This window comes from Lepidochelys olivacea, assembly GCF_965140295.1.
Source record: "Lepidochelys olivacea isolate rLepOli2 genome assembly, chromosome: 1".
In the NCBI taxonomy this organism is placed as follows: Eukaryota; Metazoa; Chordata; order Testudines; family Cheloniidae; genus Lepidochelys; species Lepidochelys olivacea.
Genome location: NC_140411.1, coordinates 283,625,878 through 283,649,893, shown reverse-complemented (window position 1 = coordinate 283,649,893; position 24,016 = coordinate 283,625,878). Strand labels below are relative to the sequence as shown.

The 24,016-nt window shown below is 42.9% G+C and overlaps 1 protein-coding gene across 1 annotated transcript in view; it reads left to right on the top strand.

Annotated features, from left to right (window-relative positions):
* The window catches only part of ZDHHC17 (zDHHC palmitoyltransferase 17), a 128,071-nt gene that overhangs the window by 23,935 nt on the left and 80,120 nt on the right, over positions 1-24,016 (top strand). Inside the window, exons 3-4 of the mRNA XM_084635334.1 lie at positions 19,042-19,164; positions 22,732-22,809. Coding sequence (XP_084491460.1) covers positions 19,042-19,164; positions 22,732-22,809 — 201 coding nt within the window. The remainder of the gene's footprint in view (positions 1-19,041; positions 19,165-22,731; positions 22,810-24,016) is intronic.

Below are 24,016 nucleotides of genomic sequence, written 5' to 3'. Positions count from 1 at the left end.
TATACCCTTTTAGTACGGAAATGTAACTTTCCCATCCTGGAGCCTGGCTGACTTACAAGTTTCACAGTAATCAGTGGTTTCACTGGATATTGCAAATGTACTGAAATTATTCGTTCCTTAACTGGCTTAACCATTAATATGCCTTATTACTGGACTAGTTAGTGTTTTTGTAGTAGTGGAAGTCTCAAAATCTGTACTTCTGGACTCAATGCCCAAAGATACATTGTGCAGTTGCAAAACAGTAGGCAAATAAATGATGTTGCAGTGATTACGTCTATCAGATCAGCCACTAGCTAGTATTAGGTTTGCTGGTGAAATCATCATCAACAACTTGTATTGCCTTCATCACAACAATGTCTCTGGGTGCGCTACAAATAATAATACTACTAATAATGTAATTTTCAGTTATTAACAATGATAAGGAACAATTAATTATATAATTATATATAATGATAATAAATATAATTATAAGGTATGTCCACACTGCAAAAAAACCCCATTGTGGTAGTGAGTCTAACAGCCTGACTCAACTGACTTGGGCTTGCAGGGCTCATGCTACAATAAAAATAAAAAATATGTAAATCTCCCCACTATATTTTCCACTGAAATGCATCCAATGAAGTGAGCTGTAGCTCACGAAAGCATATGCTCAAATAAATTTGTTAGTCTCTAAGGTGCCACAAGTTACTCCTTTTCTTCTTAATAAAAATGGGAGCATTAGATGTTCCTGCTAGGGCAAGAGCCCTGGCTCTGGAACCCAGTGAAGGGGCTTGGTCTCTAGCGCTAGCGGTAATGTCTTCACTGCTATTTTTAGTTCTGTAGTACTAGCCTGAGTTGCTTGAGCCCAGCTCTGAGACTCACTGCCATGTTTTGGTTGGTTGATTGGTTTTTTTCCAATGTAGAAGTACCCTGAGATTTCTTTACTCTGTCCTTAAATGATGAGACTGGCTGAGTATCTTTAGTTTCAGTAGGCCATGAATTTCACAGGTGAGACACCTATTGTAAATGGGAGTCAGGGTATTCCACTAATTTATATCTTGGACAAAGCAAATAACCTAGTGATTCAGACATCTGACTAGTGTTGGCCACTGTTGAAGGCAGGATACTAATTATGTGGACCATTGGAATAGTTTAGTATGGCAAACTCCATTTTTCTGTGAAAGAATGTTGCCACCCTTCAGCTCTCTTTTTATCGCTATCAGTAAAAATATTGGAAAGCATATTTCTATCTAAATTATTTATTCTTCTTTCAGTTTTCTCAGAATATTCCCACTCATGGGTTGTGCCACTGGTGTTGCTTTGATGGTGGAACCTTTTCATAGCAGTGCTGATTGGAGCACTCTCACATCCTCTGTTCTTAGTGCTCCTGAATGCTCTGAGGGTATGACCGTCTGTACCCCTGTGTTCACCCCTTTTACAAAATTATGATAAATTTCATACAAAGTATGCCTTGTGAGCTATCATGTGAAAACTCATAATTTACTGATCATTATTGTCCTGGTAAAATATGTGTAGCAACATTGCATGTAAAGTTGTAAGATTCCTTTGTATGGCATTGCTAGACTTGTTCCAAGTCTGGGGGGAGCAGCCACAAATCAGTTCCCCAGAGACAAAAGGTTAGCCAATGCCTCAGTCAGGTGTCAGCAAAATTAAATGGACTGTCACCTGATTAAATAGCTATTCTTTGGCAGGAAAGAGGATGTGGGTAAAATTTATATCTTGACAAAGAAACAGCTGGGTTCCCATCCACACAGACTTTCCGTCTTCTGAACCTCAGCTGGAGATGTTTCTCAAAGAAGAGAGAGAGCTATAAAGAGGAGAGAGGAGACACCCCAATTGATTCCTTCTGTCTCTACCCATGGCATCCACAACACCTGAAGAATAAAAGAAATAGCTTTGGACTGGGGGAGGGATCCTGATTGATCCCCTCCCTGTCCAAAGCTATTTCCTTCATTCTTCAGCCAGTAAGGCTGCTAAAACATGTGCTGAGAGAGACATTTGTTTTGAATTTACACTAGTTTGTTAAGTTAGGCATTAGTTGCAATTTACTTTTATTTTCTTGTAACCAATTCTGACTTTTATGCTTCATTACTTGTAATAACTACAGAAGGTATAAGTGAATAGACTTGTATTTTTGTTTTATTTAGACCAGTGTGTTTGGATTGAAGTATTTGGGAAGCTCCATTTGGGGTAACAGATTTATGCATATAATTTTCAATTAATAAAATGATGGACTTTATATGAGCTTGTATTGTCCAGGAGAGTGCTGAGCAATACAAGACACGCTTCTGGGAGGAGGTCTGGGACTGGGGATTTGCTGGTGTTACTTTGCAGTGTAAATAAAGGGTGGCTGGCTGTAGCACTCGGAGTATAACTGGGAGTAATTGACATGCTGGAGGCTGTGTGTGAGCTAGGCAGCAGTGGTTGCTCTCACAGCAAAGCAGTGTAAAAGGCATCCTAGGCTGGAGAACTGAGAGGACACAGCTGTTATCGGTCCAGATTTTACCCGGGATAATGTCACAACAGGTGAGGCTATAAAAGGGGGCCTGGTGCTGTGGTTACTGTAGTTCTTCCAACCTCCGCAGCTGGTGGATCGGGAACCATTCGGGGCCAGTGGCCAAGATCCTTATCTTGAACAGTGGCTTGTTATGCTTTTATCTTACATTTTAGATTAGATTATAGTGTAAATAGTTATTTAGTTTTAGTATTGGGTTTTGTTTCTTAAGGTTTTCTAGTTAGTTGTTAAGTGGAGCTTCAGTTCTGCCGTTGGGATCAGATGCTGGGTCTGAAAGTCAAGAGTCCTGGCTTCAAGAAGTGCGACCTTTCTTTGGTTCCAAGCTCCAAGAACCCTGTGGTATCTAAAAAGGATCTCGGATCTTTGTGCCTGAAATTGAAAAGCAGAGAGACTCCATTGGTGACGGCCTCTGTAAGCGGAGCCATTTTGTAGGAGCAACCTCCCTTAAATCCAGGAACTCGGGTTCAGGGGAGACTCGGTGTGTAAGAATGATTCAAAAGATACTTGAGGAAATTGGTGGATCCAGTGTCTTTTAATCCCAGATCATTGATCCTAAATTGAGAAAGAGGGATCCTGAACATCTAGTGCAGTTGGCAGTTAATGTGTGGTCCCACAGATCAGACTCAGTTCAAGCCTGCTCAGCAATCTCCTATAACAGTGGTAGTTCAAATCCACTGTAAAAATCCTTAGCCCTGTCTTATCTTGGATCTGGAGGGGACTGATAAAGACATGAGAGAGAGGAGCTTCTTTGGATCCACATAATACTACTTCCCCTCCAGAGAAGTGAAGGACAGAGGAGCTATTGTCTCTCACCACCTCTCCTGCCACCTAATGCTCCCCTTCCAGTAAAATGCTACTACTTCTAATCTCTCCTTTACTATCATGCTTGGATCAGAAATCGGATCTGTTGTCAGACTTGGAATCAGAGATTAACCCACTCAATTGCCACATTGTCCTTTTCTTAAGGGAAGATATATTGCTGAACAAACATGTGGAAAAGATGCATGCTGTAGCAGATAATGTGAGATTGAATAGCAATGGACTGTTGGCTGGATTGGCACCCACCGTGAGTTGGATGGCCCTATTGGCCCTCTCCCAGGCATTACCAAGAATGACAGCATATCCATTTTTCTTTTGAGAGCTTTGGGAAGATTTCATGCATTGAATCCAAAGCTCATGGATCTGTCTGCAGTTCATAGGGAAAGAGAGCAATCCCCAACTATTGCATCAGACATGCTCTCAGAAGAGGATGAACCTGGGGTGGTCGAAGAACATAAAGAAACAGACTGGAAGACCCGAAATCTCTGGATAAAAATATGGGAATTGCGTCTTTGTTAGAGGACGCAGTATTTCATGAAATAGCTGACGACTACTCTGAAAATTCCCTTGGTAATAGTAGAGGAGATGTCTCTTGCCGCATCTTTGACGTCCTTGGTTCTCCATCCAAAAACAGAATTACACTTCCTGTTTTAGAGAGGCTGCACTGAAAGCCCTTAAGGCTTGTCTGCCATTTACTGTATTCCATAAAGATAAGGTTGTCCTATGTCCCCATCCCAGGTTCCTACCTAAAGTATTGACTAAGTTACTAATCTGTCAGTATTGCTCCCTCCCATAAGACTGCATGGACATGCAGGTGAAAATAGGTTGCATATTTTAAATGCAAAAAGGGCTTTAAGTTTGTTATTTGAATGGGACTAAACAATTCAGAAAGTCTCCAAATCTTTTCATATTTTATGCTGATTATACAAAATGTCAAACAATCTCTTTTCAAACATTATCAAAATGATTGTGTACACAAGAGGCTTATATATTGACATCTATTTCTATCCCTGAAGGATTTTGGTCCCATTCCACTAGGGCCAAGGTGACCTCAATAGGATGCCTTCAGTGCATTACACTTACCACTCTCCCGATTTCTGTAACATGAAGCTCAAGATATTTGTGTACACAACGCTTCTATTTGGGCTTAAGGTTTGTCTACACATGAGGCTTAGTGCATGGAAGATCATGGTGTAAATACAGCACACTAACTGTTCATGTGGACCCTGCTACCACATGCTAAAAGTTCTGTAATGTACTTTAAAACAACAAAACACACTAAGGAAGTTTCATGTGCGGTAGCAGGGTCCACCTGGCCAGTTAGTACATGGCAAGGTAGGGTGTTGTAGATTTACAGTCCTAGATTCTTGCATGCTTAGTTTCCATATAGACAAGCCTTGAGTGTTCAAATTGGATGCTCAGTTTGGCAAAACAGTACTTCAATCTCTCTCTAATTAAGACTCCATGTTCCACCTTCCCCAAAGAGGAGAATTGCTGGTCAAACTATCCCATGAGTCAGAGATGTGCAGAGGACGCTCAGTCAAGAAACGAAGGTTACTCGCACTCAGAACATTCATGAACAGTGAGGGGAGGGGGCAAGAGTGGTTGCAGGAGCACTGCGACAGGCACTTCTGTCAAAAGATTCCAATGTGAGAGCTGCACCGTCATCACATCCATGAGTGGGAATATGCAGAGTACACCTTGAACTCCAGTTAAAGGTGAATAACCTTCATTTCTTGCTGTTTTAATAATATACCCTGAGCTTTTAGGGAAGGTGGGTTGTAGCAATGGCTGGTAGCAGAATATTCACAGCTCAATAAAAATAAAGATCTCTCAAGAAGCCACCAAGGCTTCATAACCATAGTTTCTTCTTCCTGTGCCTGGTTTCAGAGTAGCAGCCGTGTTAGTCTGTATTCGCAAAAAGAAAAGGAGTACTTGTGGCACCTTAGAGACTAACAAATTTATTTGAGCATAAGCTTTTGTGAGCTACAGCTCTCTTCATCAGATGCATTCAGTGGAAAATGCAGTGGGGAGATTTATATACTCAGAGAACATGAAACAATGGGTGTTATCATACACGCTGTAAGGAGAATGATCACTTAAGATAAGCTAATACCAGCAGGGGGTGGGGGGAAGAAAACCTTTTGTAGTGACAATCAAGGTGGGCCATTTCCAGCAGTTAACAAGAATGTCTGAGGAACAGTGGGTGGGGGGAGAATAAACAAGGGGAAATAGTTCTACTTTGTGTAATGACCCATCCATTCCCAGTCTCTATTCAAGCCTAAGTTAGTTGTATCCAGTTTGCAAATTAATGCCAATTCAGCAGTCTCTCGTTGGAGTCTGTTTTTGAAGTCTTTTTGTTGTAATATTGCGACTTTTAGGGCTGTAATCGAGTGACCAGAGAGATTGAAGAGTTCTCCGACTGGTTTATGAATGTTATAATTCTTGACATCTGATTTGTGTCCATTTATTCTTTTACGTAGAGACTGTCCAGTTTGACCAATGTACATGGCAGAGGGGCATTGCTGGCACATGATGGCATATATCACATTGGTAGATGTGCAGGTGAACGAGCCTCTGATAGTGTTGCTGATGTGATTAGGCCCTATGATGGTGTCCCCTGACTAGATATGTGGACACAGTTGGCAACGGGCTTTGTTGCGAGGATAGGTTCCTGGGTTAGTGGTTCTGTTGTGTGGTATGTGGTTGCTGGTGAGTATTTGTTTCAGGTTGGGGGCTGTCTGTAAGCAAGGACTGGCCTGTCTCCCAAGATCTGTGAGAGTGATGGGTCATCCTTCAGGATAGGTTGTAGATCCTTGATGATGCGTTGGAGAGGTTTTAGTTGGGGGCTGAAGGTGATGGCTAGTGGCGTTCTGTTATTTTCTTTGTTGGGCCTGTCCTGTGGTAGGTGACTTCTGGGTACTCTTCTGGCTCTGTCAATCTGTTTTTTTCACTTCAGCAGGTGGGTATTGTAGTTGTAAGAATGCTTGATAGAGCTCTTGTAGGTGTTCGTCTCTGTCTGAGGGGTTGGAGCAAATGTGGTTGTATCGTAGAGCTTGGCTGTAGACAATGGATCGTGTGGTGTGATCTGGGTGAAAGGTGGAGGTATGTAGGTAGGAATAGCGGTCGGTAGGTTTCCGGTATAGGGTGGTGTTTATGTGACCATCACTTATTAGCACCGTAGTGTCCAGAAAGTGGATCTCTTGTGTGGACTGGTCCAGGCTGAGGTTGATGCTGGGATGGAAATTGTTGAAATCATGGTGGAATTCCTCAAGGGCTTCTTTTCCATGGGTCCAGATGATGAAGATGTCATCAATATAGCGCAAGTAGAGTAGGGGCATTAGGGGACGAGAGCTGAGGAAGCGTTGTTCTAAGTCAGCCATAAAAATGTTGGCATACTGTGGGGCAATGCGGGTACCCATAGCAGTGCCGCTGATTTGAAGGTATACATTGTCCCCAAATGTGAAATAGTTATGGGTGAGGACAAAGTCACAAAATTCAGCCACCAGGTTTGCCGTGACATTATCGGGGATACTTTTCTTGACGGCTTGTAGTCCATCTTTGTGTGGAATGTTGGTGTAGAGGGCTTCTACATCCATAGTGGCCAGGATGGTGTTTTCAGGAAGATCACTGATGGATTGTAGTTTCCTCAGGAAGTCAGTGGTGTGTCTGTCATAAATATAAAGGGAAGGATAAACCCCTTTGAAATCCCTCCTGGCCAGGGGAAAGCTCCTCTCACCTATAAAGCGTTAAGAAGCTAAAGGTAACCTCGCTGGCACCTGACCAAAATGACCAATGAGGAGACAAGATACTTTCAAAAGCTGGGAGGAGGGAGAGAAACAAAGGGTCTGTGTGTCTGTCTTTATGCTGCCTTTGCCGGGGATAGACCAGGAATGGAGTCTTCGAACTTTTAGTAAGTAATCTAGCTAGGTATGTGTTAGATTATGATTTCTTCAAATGGCTGAGAAAAGAATTGTGCTGAATAGAATAACTATTTCTGTCTGTGTATCTTTTTTGTAACTTCAGGTTTTGCCTAGAGGGGTTCTCTGTGTTTTGAATCTAATTACCCTGTAAGGTATCTACCATCCTGATTTTACAGAGGGGATTTCTTTAGTTCTATTTACTTCTATTTTTATTAAAAGTCTTCTTGTAAGAAAGCTGAATGCTTTTTCATTGTTCTCAGATCCAAGGGTTTGGGTCTGTGGTCACCTATGCAAATTGGTGAGGCTTTTTATCCAACATTTCCCAGGAAAGGGGGGATGCAAGTGTTGGGAGGATTGTTCATTGTTCTTAAGATCCAAGGGTCTGGGTCTGTAGTCACCTAGGCAAATTGGTGAGGCTTTTTACCAAACCTTGTCCAGGAAGTGGGGTGCAAGGTTTTGGGAAGTATTTTGGGGGGAAAGACGTGTCCAAACAGCTCTTCCCCAGTAACCAGTATTAGTTTGGTGGTGGTAGCGGCCAATCCAAGGACAAAGAGTGGAATATTTTGTACCTTGGGGAAGTTTTGACCTAAGCTGGTAAAGATAAGCTTAGGAGGTTTTTCATGCAGGTCCCCATCTGTACCCTAGAGTTCAGAGTGGGGGACGAACCTTGACAGTCTCGAAGATAGCTGGGAGTGCTGGTAGCGTAGGGCCTGAGGAGCGAGTCTACATAGCCAGACAATCCTGCTGTCAGGGTGCCAATGCCTGAGATGATGGGGTGTCCAGGATTTCCAGGTTTATGGATCTTGGGTAGCAGATAGAATACCCCAGGTTGGGGTTCTAGGGGTGTGTCTGTGCGGATTTGTTCTTGTGCTTTTTCAGGGAGTTTCTTGAGCAAATGGTGTAGTTTCTTTTGGTAACCCTCAGTGGGATCAGAGGGTAATGGCTTGTAGAAAGTGGTGTTGGAGAGCTGCCTAGCAGCCTCTTGTTCATATTCCGACCTATTCATGATGACGACAGCACCTCCTTTGTCAGCCTTTTTGATTATGATGTCAGAGTTGTTTCTGAGGCTGTGGATGGCATTGTGTTCTGCATGGCTGAGGTTATGGGGCAAGTGATGCTGCTTTTCCACAATTTCAGCCCGTGCACGTCGGCAGAAGCACTCTATGTAGAAGTCCAGTCTGGCTCAACCTTCAGGAGGAGTCCACCCAGAATCCTTCTTTTTGTAGTGTTGGTAGGAAGGTCTCTGTGGATTAGTATGTTGTTCAGAGGTGTGTTGGAAATATTCCGTGAGTCGAAGATGTCGAAAATAGGATTCTAGGTCACCACAGAACTGTATCATGTTCGTGGGGGTGGAGGGGCAGAAGGAGAGGCCCCAAGATTCTTCTGTTGAGCTAAGAATATAGTTGGATAGATTAACATTATTGCTGGGTGGGCTAAGGGAATCATTGGTGTGGCCCCTTGTGGCATGTAGTAGTTTAGATAGTTTAGTGTCCTTTTTCTTTTGTAGAGAAGCAGAGAGTGTGTTGTAAATGGCTTGTCTAACTTTTGTAAAGTCCAGCCACGAGGAAGTTTGTGTGGAAGGTTGGTTTCTTATGAGAGTATCCAGTTCTGAGAGCTCATTCTTAATCTTTCCCTGTTTGCTGTAGAGGATGTTGATCAGGTGGTTCCACAGTTTCTTTGAGAGCGTGTGGCACAAGCTGTCAGCATAGTCTGTGAGGTATGTAGATTGTAATGGATTTTTTACCTTCAGTCCTTTTGGTACGATGTCCATCTGTTTGCGTTTGGAAAGGAAGATGGTGTCTGTATCTGTACGAGTTTTTTCATGAAGTTGGTAGATTTCCATTCCATACGGCTAAATGTAGTGCCTTGCATAATGACAGGTTTCAGAGTAGCAGCCGTGTTAGTCTGTATTCGCAAAAAGAAAAGGAGTACTTGTGGCACCTTAGAGACTATCCAATTTATTTGAGCATAAGCTTTTGTGAGCTACAGCTCACTTCATCGGATGCATTCAGTAGAAAATAAAGTGGCTCCCATGTACTGTGTCAGTTCCCTTGGCACAGAGGTTTGGAAGTTCAAATAGCAGTGTCCAGTAGGGGTTGTGCAGGCACCTTTCATGCTGACATGCCCAGGCATAAAGGAGGCAGTGCGACCCATTCACCCTCGGTTCCTTCTAACTGCCCTTCAAAGGTAAGTGGGAAGACTGTGTCCTTGTTCAGTTAGTTACTGTTACAAATTATTAATCTTTTAATGTAGTTATTAGTTGCCTTGTCATTGACAACTTTTTTTAAAAAAAAGACAGCTAGTTTATAGTGGTCTGTGAGGTTAGTCAATTACTTTGTCAGTTTCAGGCTGAGCCCTGTTTGCAGGTTTCAAATTCTGGGAGTGTCAATTTCAGATTTGATGCTGAGGGCCTGCTCATCAGGCTTCAAGTTCTGGCCTTCCTGCAGGAAAGTCATTCTGCTCATGGATGAAGACAACCATTGCCTTTTTTGTTCAGGGGAATCTCATAGTGTGCTATCTCAAGCGCTTTTAAGACCGCACACAAAGGTCCAGAGAACATGGACTGAGGCTCTTTTTAACTGAAAAATCTGAGACCCCAGTCAGATGCTGATCTACCACAGTAATAAGGAAAATACTGAACAGATCTGTGGATCTATATCTCCCTTCCCCCTTTTGGTTCCCACCTTTCTTTCTTCAGGGATACCTGAGCCACAATAACATCAGACTGTTAGGTCTTGCAGGTCATTCAATAAGCTTATGCCCTACAATTCTATACCATACACCTGATAGCCTCCCCATCTCTCTTCAGGGACCAGTTTCAAATAAGTTTCATGCACCAAGAGATATAATCTCTATTGGAGTTGGGTGCCATATAGCTGATACCACTTGCCTTCAGAGGAAAAGGATTTTAGTCTGCTTACTTTATGATACCAAAGAAAAAGGGAGGGTGGCAACCTATTCTAGATCTCAGGCTCCTCAACAGTTATATGTCCAATCCAAAGCTTTGCATGGTGACTCTGGCATCCATCATACCCGCATTAGATCTTATGGACTTGTTTAGTACCCTCAACTTGCAAGATGCTTATTTTCATGTGGCGATACACCCATCATTCTGAAACTTTCTCTGCTTTGCAGTACTAAAGGACCATTATCAGTTCAAGGTTTTCTTGTTTGGTCACTTGATTGCACCTTGAGTTTTTACAAAGTGCCCATAAGTGATTATTGCTCATTTACATCATCAGGGTATTTGTGCCCATATCTTGATAATTGGTTAGTCTGAGGCAAATCAGTCCAGCAGGTTTCCAACTCAGTAAGATTGATTCTGTGCCTGTTTTCAGATTTAGGAATGAAACTCAACCTAAAGAAATCTCAGTTGATTCCATCCCAAACCATAAAGTTTATAGGTACTTTCCTAGACTCCAAAACACAGAGTATGACCCAAGGACCTCTTGATGCTGGCAAGGGCACAGGAATACATAGGGGTACGATGACCCCATTGGTTCACCAAAGGGGTAATGCCACACTGGTGGTCCTTATTTTCTGACCATACATCTCTCAATGATATATGTGAGGAATTGTGTGTGTGTGTATGTATATGTATATGTGTATGTGTGTGTGTGTATATATATATATATATATATACTAAAAAAATAAGTTATCTCGGTCTGTAGTTAAAAGCGGGTCACTCAAAGTTAGCATGTCATGAGATAAACTCCTCCAGAAGGTGGGTGGGAGATGCTTATCTCCATGGTGGACCATTATGTATTGTATGTCATACAATAGGAGTGTACGATGAAGTGAGCTGTAGCTCACGAAAGCTCATGCTCAAATAAATTGGTTAGTCTCTAAGGTGCCACAAGTACTCCTTTTCTTTTTGTGAATACAGACTAACACGGCTGTTACTCTGAAACCTGTCATTATGCTAGGAAGAGGAAAACAGTGTGTAGGTGGCATTGTTTTGAGGTCAACATCAAAGATCTGTTCTGGTATATTTGGGGGAGCAGAAAGACACCCTGACATCCTTCATTTAGGAAGTTAAAAATTGACAGCAGGTTTGCTTCATGAAAAAGAGATCTCAGCCAGACTTAGCTGAAAATGCTGAAAAGAACTTTGTGTGAGATAAACTTGTTTAGATAGAAGGATAACTTATTAGTTAAGTTTAGTATCAGAGGGATAGCCATGTTAGTCTATAAGGTGCCACAGGACTCTTTGCCGCTTTTACAGATCCAGACTAACAGATGTATTGGAGCATAAGCTTTTGTGGGTAAATACCCACTTTGTAAGTTTAGAATGTGTGTTATGATTTTGTTTGATATGTAACCATTTGTTCCCATCTCTTAAACTAGTTTTTATTTTAATCTCTATTCTTTCTTAAATGATTTTTTTTATTTTATAATTGAATTCAATTGCTGTGTGTAATATAGGAGTGGTGATCTAAGGTAAAACTGGTAAGCTATGTTCCTTTGGGACCAGAGGATCTGGAATTTCTGTGGGTATCCTGTGATCAGAGGTTGGATTCCACATGGGGATACTTCGAAGGGACTCAGGGCCATCTATTGTCAACCTGAAAGGCAACGAAAGGGCTGGTATAGCCCAAAGAAGAGTGCTTGAGTATCTGACAGGCTGGTTGCATTGTGGCACTAACACCCAGCTAACACAGGCAAGACTCCCTTGCACTGGAGGCAGGTGGTAACAAAAGACTCGGCGCTGGGTGCCCTGAGAAGTGTCACCTTGAGGGCTTGCCTATGGAGAGATTTCAGAATCTTTCCCGTCTGATCCTGTTGCTTCAGTCACACCCTCAGTAGCCTTGAGGCTACTCGGTCACATGGCTCTTACACCCAGGTGACATCTTTTGTCAGATTGAGACTGAGACCTTTTCTATCTTGGATCCAAGCATTCACAGGACGAACCAGCAAATCATGATTCCCTCAGTTGATACTCTTTTGTCCCTTCATTAGTGGTTAGAGCCAGACAATATTTATTAGGAATGCCCTTCTCCCCCGTATCTTCCACCCTGATATTAGATATTAGCAGCTGGGATGCACATCTGGGTCAGTTCCAGACTCTCAGCCGATGAACCTCAGTAGCTCTATCAACTCACATAAATATGCTGGAGCTGAGAGCTTTTTGTTTTGCTTGCAGATCGTTTTACTGCTGTGGAGAAACCAAGCTGTACAGATTTTAACAGACCACGCCACAATAATGTATTACATAAACAGACAGGGAGGAACAAAATTCAGTCACCCTCTGTCAAGAAACCATTCTACTCTGGGAATAGTGCATCAGTAACTGCATAGCTCTCCTAGTGATATGTCTCCCAAAGGAATCGAATGCTCTGGCAGATGAACTAGGAGAAGTTGCTCCTTTCACTAGTAGTCTCTGAAGGAGTCGTTGCTAACACATATCTTCCAAAATGGGGATTTCAGAAAATAGATATCTTTGCAGCCAAGGATAAGAAAAAATGCCCTCTTTTGCTCTCGAGGGGTCTGGGTTCTCTAGCACAGTGGTCTCCAAAGTGGGGTGCACAAGCCGATCGATTGGGGGGCGCAGCAGGAGGAGCATAGCTGGAGCAAAAGGGTGGCATGGCAGGAGGAGCACCGCTGGAGGGGGAAAAAAGTGGGGGGCGGCCCTGAGTCCTCCAGCCCGTGGAGGAGCAAGGGCAGCCGCGCAGCCAGAGGCCAGAAAGAAGCGGCACTTTCCCCTTCAAAGCCGACCGGAGAGAAGTGGCACTTTGAAGGGGAAAGCACCCACTTCTCTCCATCCGCTGGCTGTGCAGCTGCCCCTGCTCCTCCTGAGTCCTCCGGCCCGTGCTCTCAGGGCCGCATTCCGAAAGGGGCTTTAGAGCTGCAGCCCGGGGCCCCCTTAGCCCAGGGACCTGAAGCTCCTAGAATCCCTGCGTTCCGGGTGGGCCTGCCTGCCCCGGGGGGGTGGGGGGCGGCTCCCAGAGTCGTGGCCATGGGGGTGGTGCTGCGCTGCAGAGAGCCACCTGCATGCCCCCTGCACCAAACAGAGCTGCCCCAGCCCTGAGCCTCTTCCCCCACCCCCTACCCTGAGTGCCCTCCCACACCCTAACTCCCTCCCAGACCGCACACTCCACCGTGGGTGCCCGCTGTATCACAAAGTGTTAAACCAAGATTTTCAAAAATAATAAAGCATATTCAATCACATTGCTCTCACTAAAAATATTATTATTATTAATTTTTAGTGCAAGCAAAAAGGTCTTTTGTACCGTTAATAAATAAAATATTATTTTAAAAATATTGTTTATTTCATCTTTCTCATTGTTTTTTAATTTCTTTTTTTGTGTTTTATAATTTACACAATATATTAGTACAGTAGTTCATGTATATAATTTATACATAAATAAATATACATATATTGGGAGTGTGTGCTCAAAAATTTTTTACTGATAAGGGTGTTCAATCAAAAAAGTTTGGAGACCACTGCTCTAGCAGATGAGTAATCTCCGGGTCACATCCCACTGTCTGTGTTCTCCCCCTCCACCCCCCCCCCCTTTACTTTCCAGGATTCTAAGTAAAGTGCAGCAGGACAGTGCTTAGATGATTCTTGTACCCCCAGGATGGACTCATCAGTTTTGGTATCCAGACCTATTGTAACTTTCCAATCATTTTGTCCAATAACTCTCCCATTTCTACCAGACATAATCTCTCGTGACTCAGAATGCATACTCTATCTCAGGGGTCAGCAACCTTTCAGAAGTGGTGTGCTGAGTCTTCATTTATTCACTTTTTAATTTAAGGTTTAACATTTTTTAGAAGGTCTCTCTCTATGTCTATATATTGTATAACTAAACTACTGTCGTATGTAAAGTAAACAAGGTTTTCAGAATGTTTAAGAAGGTTCATTTAAAATTAAATTAAAATGCTGATCTTATGCTGCCGGCCTGCTCAGCCCACTGCCAGCCTGGGATTCTGTTCACCTAGGCCGGCAGCGGGCTGAGTGGGGCCTGTGGCCGGGACCCTGGCTGGCAAGGGGCCGGCAGCCAGAACCCCAGACCAGCAGCGGGCTGAGTGGGGCCGGCAGCCGGGACCCCAGACCGGCAGTGGGCTGAGCGGCTCAGCCCACTGCCACTCAGCCCGCTGCTGGTCTGGGATCCCGGCCCTGCTCACACAGAGTGGGTACCTTCCTTCTCTGTAGTTCTAGCCCATTCTCTTCCTCTCTCTCAGCACTGAGCTGAGGGTGGGAGTGCACAGAGCACAGGGCTGGGGGTGAAGGAGCCTGTTGAGGTGTACGGTCTGACCAGGAGCTAAAATGAGGGAGGGGGCTCAGGGTTGGGGCAGGAGGTTTGGGTGTGGAGTGCTTACCTGGGCAGCTCCCATTTGGTGCGAGGGGTGCAGGTGGGAATGTGGGGTGGGGTGCAGGAGCTCCCGTTCAATGCTCAGGTCGGAGGTGGGAATATGGGGGGGTGCAAGAGTCAGGGCATAGAGTGGGGGGGTTGGGTATGTCTGGGGGGGTGCAGGGGTCAGGGCATGGAGTGGGGGGGGTTGGGTATGTCTGGGGGGGTGCAGGGGTCAGGGCATGGGGCTGGAGGCATGTGAGGAGGGGGCAGGAATAAGGGCAGGGGGCAGGGCAGAGGGCTGGGAGTGTGTGGGGGAGTGCAGGGGGCAGGGCAGGGCAGGGGGCTGGGGTTGTGGGCTATGGTCATGGGGGTGCTCCCAGCCCAGAGCGGCTCACAGAGGGGGCTGGAGGGGAAATGCCCTGATTCCACCCCCCTTCCCCAAGGCCCCGTCCCCACCCCCACCTCTTCTCTGTCTCCTTCCCGGAGCAGCGAGCATGCTGCGGCTCCGCTTCTCCCCTCCCCCGGCCCCGTCCCTCCCCTCCCCCGGCCCCGTCCCATCAGCTGATCAGCGGCAGGGAGGAGGGGCAGGAACCCAGCATGCTGGGGGAAGAGGCGGGGGAGTGGGGAGCTTGCCTGCCTTGCACCAGCAGGCAGGACCAAGCTTCTTCACCCTGCTCCTGGGGGGAAGGGTGGGGGGGGGATGGGGGCGGAGAAGAGCGGGCCGGGATGGGCAGGATTTTTAATGGCATGCTGCTGCCTGCCAAGGTCCCAGCCGCCAGCCCCCCTCAGCTCGCTGCCGGCCTGGGTTCGGCAGCGGGCTGAGTGGGACCGATGGCTGGGACCTGGCATGCAGCAGCGTGCCATCAAATATTGGTTTGTGTGCCATCGGTTGCCGACCCCTGCTGTATCTGGACCCGCTGTATCTGGACCCACTGTGTCTTCACCGCACGACCTGGAAACTTCCAAGTTATACTTCTGGGGCAATTCTGCACCAAAAAATTAAAAATTCCTTGCACAATATTATAAAATTCTGCAAATTTTATTTTTCAAAATAGCACTATATAATCATGCCAGGTTCAGTTATTTTGGTAATTTATTTCAAAATACTTGTCAGCAAATATGTCTGTAACAATACAGACAAACAACCAAATTTCCCCAGGAGTAGAGTTTAAAGAAACCCCTATGACAACCCAGTTCCTGCTTCTCTGCTCCCTCCGCCCCAGAGCCCAGCCATGGGGCCCACCCCAGCCAAGACACTCATACCCCCTACCCCCGAGAGTCCAGCCACACACCCCACCCCCTCGGGCCCAGACACACACCCTCTGCCCCCCCAGCCAAACACTCACACCCTCCAGAGTCCAGCTGCAGCCCAGACACTCCTAGACCCTACTCTCCTAGAGGCCAGGGATCCAGAGGGAGAAACAGCCTGATGCTGGGTCCCTGGGCTTGCAAGGAGTTCCTTGCATTCTGCCTCCTCCTTCCTTCAGGGCATGCTGGGAACTGAAGCTGCTGGGAACCCTCCGGTTCCCTCCCCCTGGCCTTGTCTTCTATTTGGGAGCTGGCCTCTGCCAGGTCCAGTGGCCCCTAGTGGCAGCCAACATCTCTGCAGCCCATTTTGGGGGCGGGGGGAATTTTGCATGCCCAACATTAATTTCTGAAAAATTCTGCATTTTGCAGTGGCACAGAATTCCCCCAGGAAAAGTTAACATGATTGGATAGTTAACATGTAAAGTTAATATGATTGGATAAAGAATTTTCCAATGAAGTCAAGAGAATTTTCATGGAAAGTTAGAAAAACTTTGACTAGGAAAACATACATAGCTCAATAAAAACATTTTTTCCTAAGGATATGGTCAAAATATTCTGATCGCCTCTGAACATCTAGTCCAGGATTAATGATATATCTTCTGTTGCTTAAAGTCAGGACTTTTGCTTAACTTCATCAAAGTTGCAATCTCAGACTTTCATCCTTTATTCAAGGTTCTTTGTGTTTTCTTATACAACTGACAAAATATTTAAGAGCCCTATTGTACTATCTTAGAATGAGATCTTTCAGACAATCTCTTAAACTCTTTACAGCAGTGGTTTTCAAACTTTTTTTCTGGCGACCCAGTTGAAGAAAATTGTGATGCCCGTGACCCAGTGGAGCTGGGGATGAGGAGTTTGTGGTGTGGGAGGGGCTCAGGGCTGGGGCAGAGGGTTGGGGTGTGGGGGTGAGGGCTGCGGCATGGGGCTGGGAATGAGGGGTTCAGGGTGTGGGCGGGGGCTCTGGACTGGGGAACGGGATTGGGGTGTGGGAGGGGGTCAGGACTCTAGCCTGGGGTTGGGAATGAGGAGTTTGGAGTGCAGAAGGGCTCTAAGTTTGGGGGGGCTCAGGGCTGAGGCGGGGAGTTGGGATGAGTGAGGGGGTCAGGGCTGTGGGGTGGGGCTGGGAATGAGGGGTTTGGGATGCAGGAAGGGGCTACGGGTTTGAGGGGGGGCGGAGATCAGGTCTGGGGCAGGGGATTGGGGTGCAGGTTTACCTCTGGCGGCCCCCAGTAAGTGGCGCAGGCGTGGTGCAGAGGCAGGGTTTCCACCTGTTCTAGCACTGCGGACTGCACTGCGCCCCGGAAGCGGCCAGCAGCAGGTCTGGCTCCTAGGCAGAGGCGCGCAAACGGCTCCACACAGCTCTTGCCCGCAGGCATCGCCTCCCCAGCTCCCATTGGCCAGTGCTCTGGGTGGGGGCAACACACGGAGCTCAATGGCCCCCTCACCTAGGAGCCTGACCTGCTGCTGGCTGCTTCCAGGGCACAGCGCGGTGTAGGAACAGGCCCGGTCGGCGGTGCTGACCAGAACTGCTGCAACTCAGTGCTTTACGTTCTGCAGCCCAGTACTGGGTCATGACCCACAGTTTGAAAACCACTGCTTTAAATATATCAAAATGTAGACAAAACTCATCTCAGATATTAACCAAATAGATTGTGAACAGTATCAAGATTTCATATGTCATCCATAAGTTACAGCTACCAAGTTGAGTGACTGCTCATTCTACCAGTAGCCAAGCTACCTCAGCAGAGTTCCAGTCATTGAAATTTGTAGAGCAGTGACATGGTCCTCAGTTTGCATGTTTACCAACCATTACTCTCTCGTATCAGCATCTGGGGTGTATGCTGAGTTTAGAAGACCAGTTCTACTGTCCATGTGCAGATGAGCTCCTATCTCTCACTGCTTAGCTTACCAAACTGCTAGTTAATCACCATAAGTGGGAGCCACATGCAGAGGACCTTGAAGAAAAAGAAACAGTTACTTACCTTATAGTAAGTAGTGTTCTCTGAGATGTTTTGTGCATGTGGATCCCACGACCCCATCATCCATACTTGCAGCTCAGAAACTCCTCTTGAAACTCTGAGTGGTGAAGGAATGAGAGAATGGGTCACTTTGCCCCCTGTGAGGAAGGGACACATGGGCATAATCCTTTAGCTGGCTGTGTGTTAAATGCAACAGTCTGCATTATGGTTTTTTATATTACCCCCCAAATGAGTTCAGAGTTGTGGTTCCAGCGCAGTTCTTCTTGATAAACTTTGTTGAGAGCTGCTGATAGGTGCATCAGCAAGAATGTTTGTGTTTCAGCTGTGACATTGAGAGAGACTAGTGCAACCTGAGCTGTCACGATTCCTTATCAAAGTCTGGAGCTTGAGCATTTAGGACTCAGACATTAATAGAGTACAGGTATTGTCATAATTTTCCCTGTAATTTTGCCCATGAAAAGGAGCATGGAGACAGGGTAGTAGCTAGCTGGGTTATCAGTAGCTAGTAGTAGTTTTTTGAATTCTGCCCAAGCAGCTACATGCTTCTCAACATTAGTAAACTTTCCTCCTGAAAGGAAGTGCTGATGTTGGTCAACTTTGGTCCCAGGTAGTATTGACTATCCATGAAGAACAGTAAGTTTTGCATGTGGTTGCACAGGGGTCACTGCTTTCAGTGCTTCTGCTTCTGCTTATTCTTCCATAAACTGAGATTATATTGTCTGTTTTTTTTTTTCCCAGGGAAGTGGGAAGAGAGCACTTCTTGGTGGAAAACTGTAGTCTCAGGTCGACCTAAACTGTAGTCTCAGGTCGACCTAGATTGATTAATTAGTTCAAAAATGAAATTCTATGGCAGAGGAGCAAAATCTTCGTTTCTTTCACAGACGTAATATAGTCTTTCAAGAACTCCTTATGCAGTTGACTGATTGTCTTGTCCTATTTGTGCACAAGTTTCCTGTCTTCATGCTTCTCCTATTAGCAGCAGGTGGAAAAAAGAAAACTTTGTCATGGTAATCCCTCTGCATAAGAAGTTTGCTGTTTCTTACTCACTTTTTGTTTATCTCCAGCAGGTGAGAACAATCTTGTAATTGCGTAAGTTCTTATACTGTGCTCATCTCTCTGGTATCTAAGTACCTGATTGTTTCCTATGTGTTGGTTTTTGCTTATGATAATAAGTTGAAATTTTTTTTCTTCTTCAAGGTATGGAATATATGAACGATGTAGAGAGTTGGTGGAAGCAGGTTATGATGTACGGCAGCCAGACAAAGAAAACGTTACACTTCTCCACTGGGCTGCAATCAACAACAGAATAGATCTGGTGAAGTATGTATTAATATATAGCTAAACATCAATGATGTCTTTAAGTAATTTTTGTGTTTGTCTATAATGCTAAATAGATTTCATAGTTCCTTTTTAAGCACACTCGTTCTCAATTTTAAGGGTAAAAAATAGGGCTGTCGATTAATCGCAGTTAACTCACGCAATTAACTAAAAAAAAAAATTAATTGCAATTAAAAAAATTAATCATGATTAATCACCCTGTTAAACAATAGAATCTCAATTTAAATATATTAAATATTTTTGACTGTTTTTCTGCATTTCAAAATATATTGACTTCAATTACAACACAGAATACAATGTGTACAGTACTCACTTTATATTAATTTTATTACAAATATTTGCACTGTAAAATGATAAACAAAAGAAATATTATTTTTCTGTTCACCTCATACAAGTACTGTATGTACACCAGTTTTGTACCAGTGTAAATAATTCTACATTTGTAAGTTCAACTTTCATGGTAAAGAGATTGCACTACAGTACTTGTAATGAGGAAATTGAAAAAAATATTATTTCTTTTGTGTTTTTTTTACAGTGCAAATATTTGTAATAAAAAATAGAATACAAAATGTATTTTAGATTTATCTTGTAACTGAAATCAGTATATTTGAAAATGTAGAAAACACCCAAAAATATTTAAATAAATAGTATTCTGTTATTGTTTAACAGCACAATTAATCGCGATTAATTTTTTTAATAGCTTGACAGCCCTAGTAAAAAATAAAAGCCAGAAACCCCAGTCTAGATATTTTGCAGAATCTCTGTGATGCCGTAGTACCCAAGAATAAGACCTGTTAAATGCTTAGTAGCCAGTTTTTTTTTTTGTCTTATACAATACAAGAAGTGATGACCAAAGAAAAAATCCTTTAGGTTTTTAGAACAGAGACTAAAGTAAGTAAGGAATAATCATTAGTGTTTGTTACTCTGCAAGGTCATAGGTGTGTGAATGGTACATATGATTCCTTTTGCATTAATTAAAAAAATGAGCTAAATGTATACACTAGATAGGTAGTCAGTATAACATGGGGGTTGGCAGGATGCCAAGAGCACTTGACATTAAGTTCACTGACTCAATGGCAGGTTTCAAAATAGTTCTACTGTGTTAATGTGCATGTGCAGCCACACACACAACCAAATATGAAAAGGCAAAAATGAGGCATAAAGAGATTCTCCAGGTAGTCTCTAGGTCCTATCTGTTGTTATAGGTTCTTTGGCCACCAGATCCTTCACGAAGCCACAGTTGTCATCATGATTTGCTTTTTAAGGGCACTTTTTTCCTGTTGCAGTTCATTTTGCCTTCCATTATGCAGAACCACTGACGGAGAAATACAGACATGGAAGTACATTAGTCATTGGTTTTGAAAGACAGAAGAACAAGTGTTATTGCAGCTCCCATGGCAAAGACAACTAATCTCCTTTTACACTGTCATGGAAAAGTGTAAAAGAATAACAAGACTGATTGTATGTCCATTTTCTTTTAGATAAAACAACAGGCAGTCTTCTACCTCTCCCTATCATTTTGAGGGAGAGTCTATGTACAGAACTGATAAAATGTAAGACACCTGATTTCTTTAAGCAACCAGGGCTCTTTTGTGAGAGAGGTTTTTGTCTTTTTCTTGCTCTTCTTCCCTTTTTTATACCCCTTCTTATTTTCCTTCTCCTTCTGGCTTGTCTGACAACTGCAGTGGCTGGAATGTCAAAGAAGTCTTAAACAACTTAAACTACCAACATATATGTATTTTTTTTTGTCTGGTATCTATATTGCTTTATTAAAAAAGGTACAGTAGCATCTGAAAGCCATTGTTAAAAAGTAATCTTACTTGTATTTTCTTATTCATTCAATAAATCCAAGGGGTTGACCAGTGTTGAGTTCTTGGATGACATGTGCTCGTATTACAAATACTCCCCTCTCAGTTGGCACTGTTCTTAATAGAGTCCAAAGGCTGAATGAGCGCTGAAACAGAACTATTCTCCCCTCCAAAAATGGAACTATTCTCCCCTACAAGGTCATTCCCTTGTCAGGGATTTGCTGAAAGTATAGAAGTGATGTAGGTGAGAATTGAAGTTAATGAGGAAGTTCTGCACAGTACCATGCCTGTATGATGGCTAGTTCTGAGTAGTGTAGTTATTCACTCACTTTCATAACCACTAAATTCACCTGCAAAGTTATATATAAAAAACCTCCCTCCTGACTATGCACTTGCTCCCCTCTTTCTTTATTAAATTTAAAAGCAAATGTAAACCCTGTAGTTATGTCACTCCTAACTGGCTGCATGCAGTTAGTGATATATAACTTCTCTTTGTTGGCATTTAGAATTTAAAAAAGAGACCCAATATTCTCCATGTTTCTTCTATTGTAGATGTTCTTGTAACTAGGTGTTTTGAGCCCTATCATATGATTTCTTCATACATGATTTACTAGCAAAATAACTTATTGAAAATTGAGAGGGTAATGAACCAAAATGACAGATCTGAAGATCCACCAGGTTAGGGATGGCTTGGAGGGTTGTTTTGGAGTCCAGATCAGAATTTTACAGGTGGTTTCTTGCTTTATACTGGGCTGAACACCTCCAAATTTTAAGATGCCTGAAATCTGGATCTGAGACCAAATTTTGCATGTAAGATTCAGTTTTAACTGTTAGAGGTTTCCATTGACCTGCACTGAAGTAACTGTATTGTTAAAATTTCTGACAAGACTTGTGCTTAAAAAAATGTTTGCCTTTTTTGTTAGTTAGTTATGACTTACATTGTCTTCTACATTTTACCAATTTAATCTCTTAGGGAAAGCATACTTCAGTAGGGAAAATAATTATCTCAGCTCACAAAAACTGCACATATGTTATAAATATGAATTGCTACAGATTAAATGTGGATAATTCAATTTGTCCTACAGGTGGTTAGTCTGCTAAAAAATGTTTTTCAGAAAAATTAATTTCTATCCAGTCATTTTTAAAGTATCTAATGTTTTTTTGTCCTCTGTCTAATAACTGTAATTGAGAAGCGTGTAAAATCTTTACACTTGGTTAAAAGCATAACAGAAACATTCATTCTTGGAACAGTGATTTCAGTAGGGACATTCCAGTGATAATACATGCTACAAATTGAATTGTCTAAAACTGTGTTTTACCTTCACTAAAATTCTGCAAGTATTCCTGTCTGTTTTCCATAGTCAAACACAAAGATCTCTTTTACTCCACTGAACTTAAATTATAACTTAGTTTTTTAAAAAAATATTGTAAATAACCTTCCATCTATTTATAATAATATAAATCTTTTTACATTAACACATATAGTGATAACTAAATTAGCAATCTTGCAGTTAATAAAAGTAATGTTAAAATAAGACTAGACCAGCAAAAAGCTGTGTGTATCAAAAATTCAAGACCGGTAATTTCAAGGAGAAGATCTGTTATAGGAAGGCTGGGCATATTTTTTTTAAACCTGCATCTTATGTCTCTTTTTAATTATATGTTTGTCACTTATCTTTCATGTTTATGATTGTAATCAAAACAATTTAGATTAAATGTATATTTTTCATTATGTTTTTAGATTCTACATATCAAAGGGTGCTATTGTTGATCAGCTGGGAGGAGATTTAAATTCCACCCCACTTCACTGGGCAACGAGGTGGGGAAAAAGTCTGGATTTTCTGTACTTCCAGTTTAATTAGACAGCAATTTGTTGTTTGTTATTTGAATTAGATTCCATTATATACTTCTATTATGGGTATGAGTTGTGTCTCCATGTACGAGTGAACTTGAGAAACTGGGTTGGTGGCAGTAACTGAGTACATTTATATGTTTGGTCTCTAAGGACGGGACATTCAGTTCATCTGAAACTAGCAAACTGGTCTATAGATGTGGAAGAGGCTGATCATTATGATAAGAGAGGATATATATTGTATAAAAATTTGAGTCAGTTGTCGCTTTGCGGCTCTTCACTGTTGCTTTGAGAATCTTGCTATTGAGTATCTGGTGGTATCTAGTAATACAGAAGTGGAGGATGACAGTCAGGAGACAGTTTGTGTCTGATGCTGTCCAGAGCATTGCCTCATAAATTCAGGAGATTATTAAAGGTGCATTTTAAACACCAGGAGAGACCAGAATTATTATGTAGGACACTGTCAAAGAATAAAAGGGGTGGATGAACTCCTGTGTACAGTACTGGACAGACAACTGTCTTCTAATAGTTACTCCTTCAGATACAGTTAAGTAGAAATGAATGGGAAAGGAAGTATATATGTACTAATATTCATAATTATGTACTGCAAAAAGAAGGCCTGGGATATTGGCCTTTGGAACATTTAAAATATTAAATTATGTTGATACTTGGCAATGAAAAATCCACTCATTAAGCTAATGTGTTCGGCTTAATTTTAAATATTAAAACTAATTTATTCCTTTTGGGTTAAAGATCATATTTGGTTATATATGTATTATAAGGTGAACTGTTAAACAGATTATTACTGCTCTAAATTAAATCAGGTTCAGAGAAAATTTGTGTCACTTTGAACACCAATTGACCAAAGCCATATTCTGATTGACTGTAAGGGCCTGTTTTGTGGTGTCGCAGCTGTGCACTAACTGACAACTGTGCATATTTGGCACCTTATCACAAAAATGGTGAGAACCCTGATGGCTATTATGCTAAAAAGATTTTGTGGATGCTTTTACTGCAGTGCAGGAAAAGTGTCGGTCCCAAAGTAGCACTCGTTTTCCCCGTAATAGAAGGATACGTTGCATCTCCTCCCTGCAAAAATAAAATAAAAAAAAATCAACTAATCTGTTCATAGACTTTTTAAAAAAAAAAACAAAACCCAAAATTTAAAATTAAT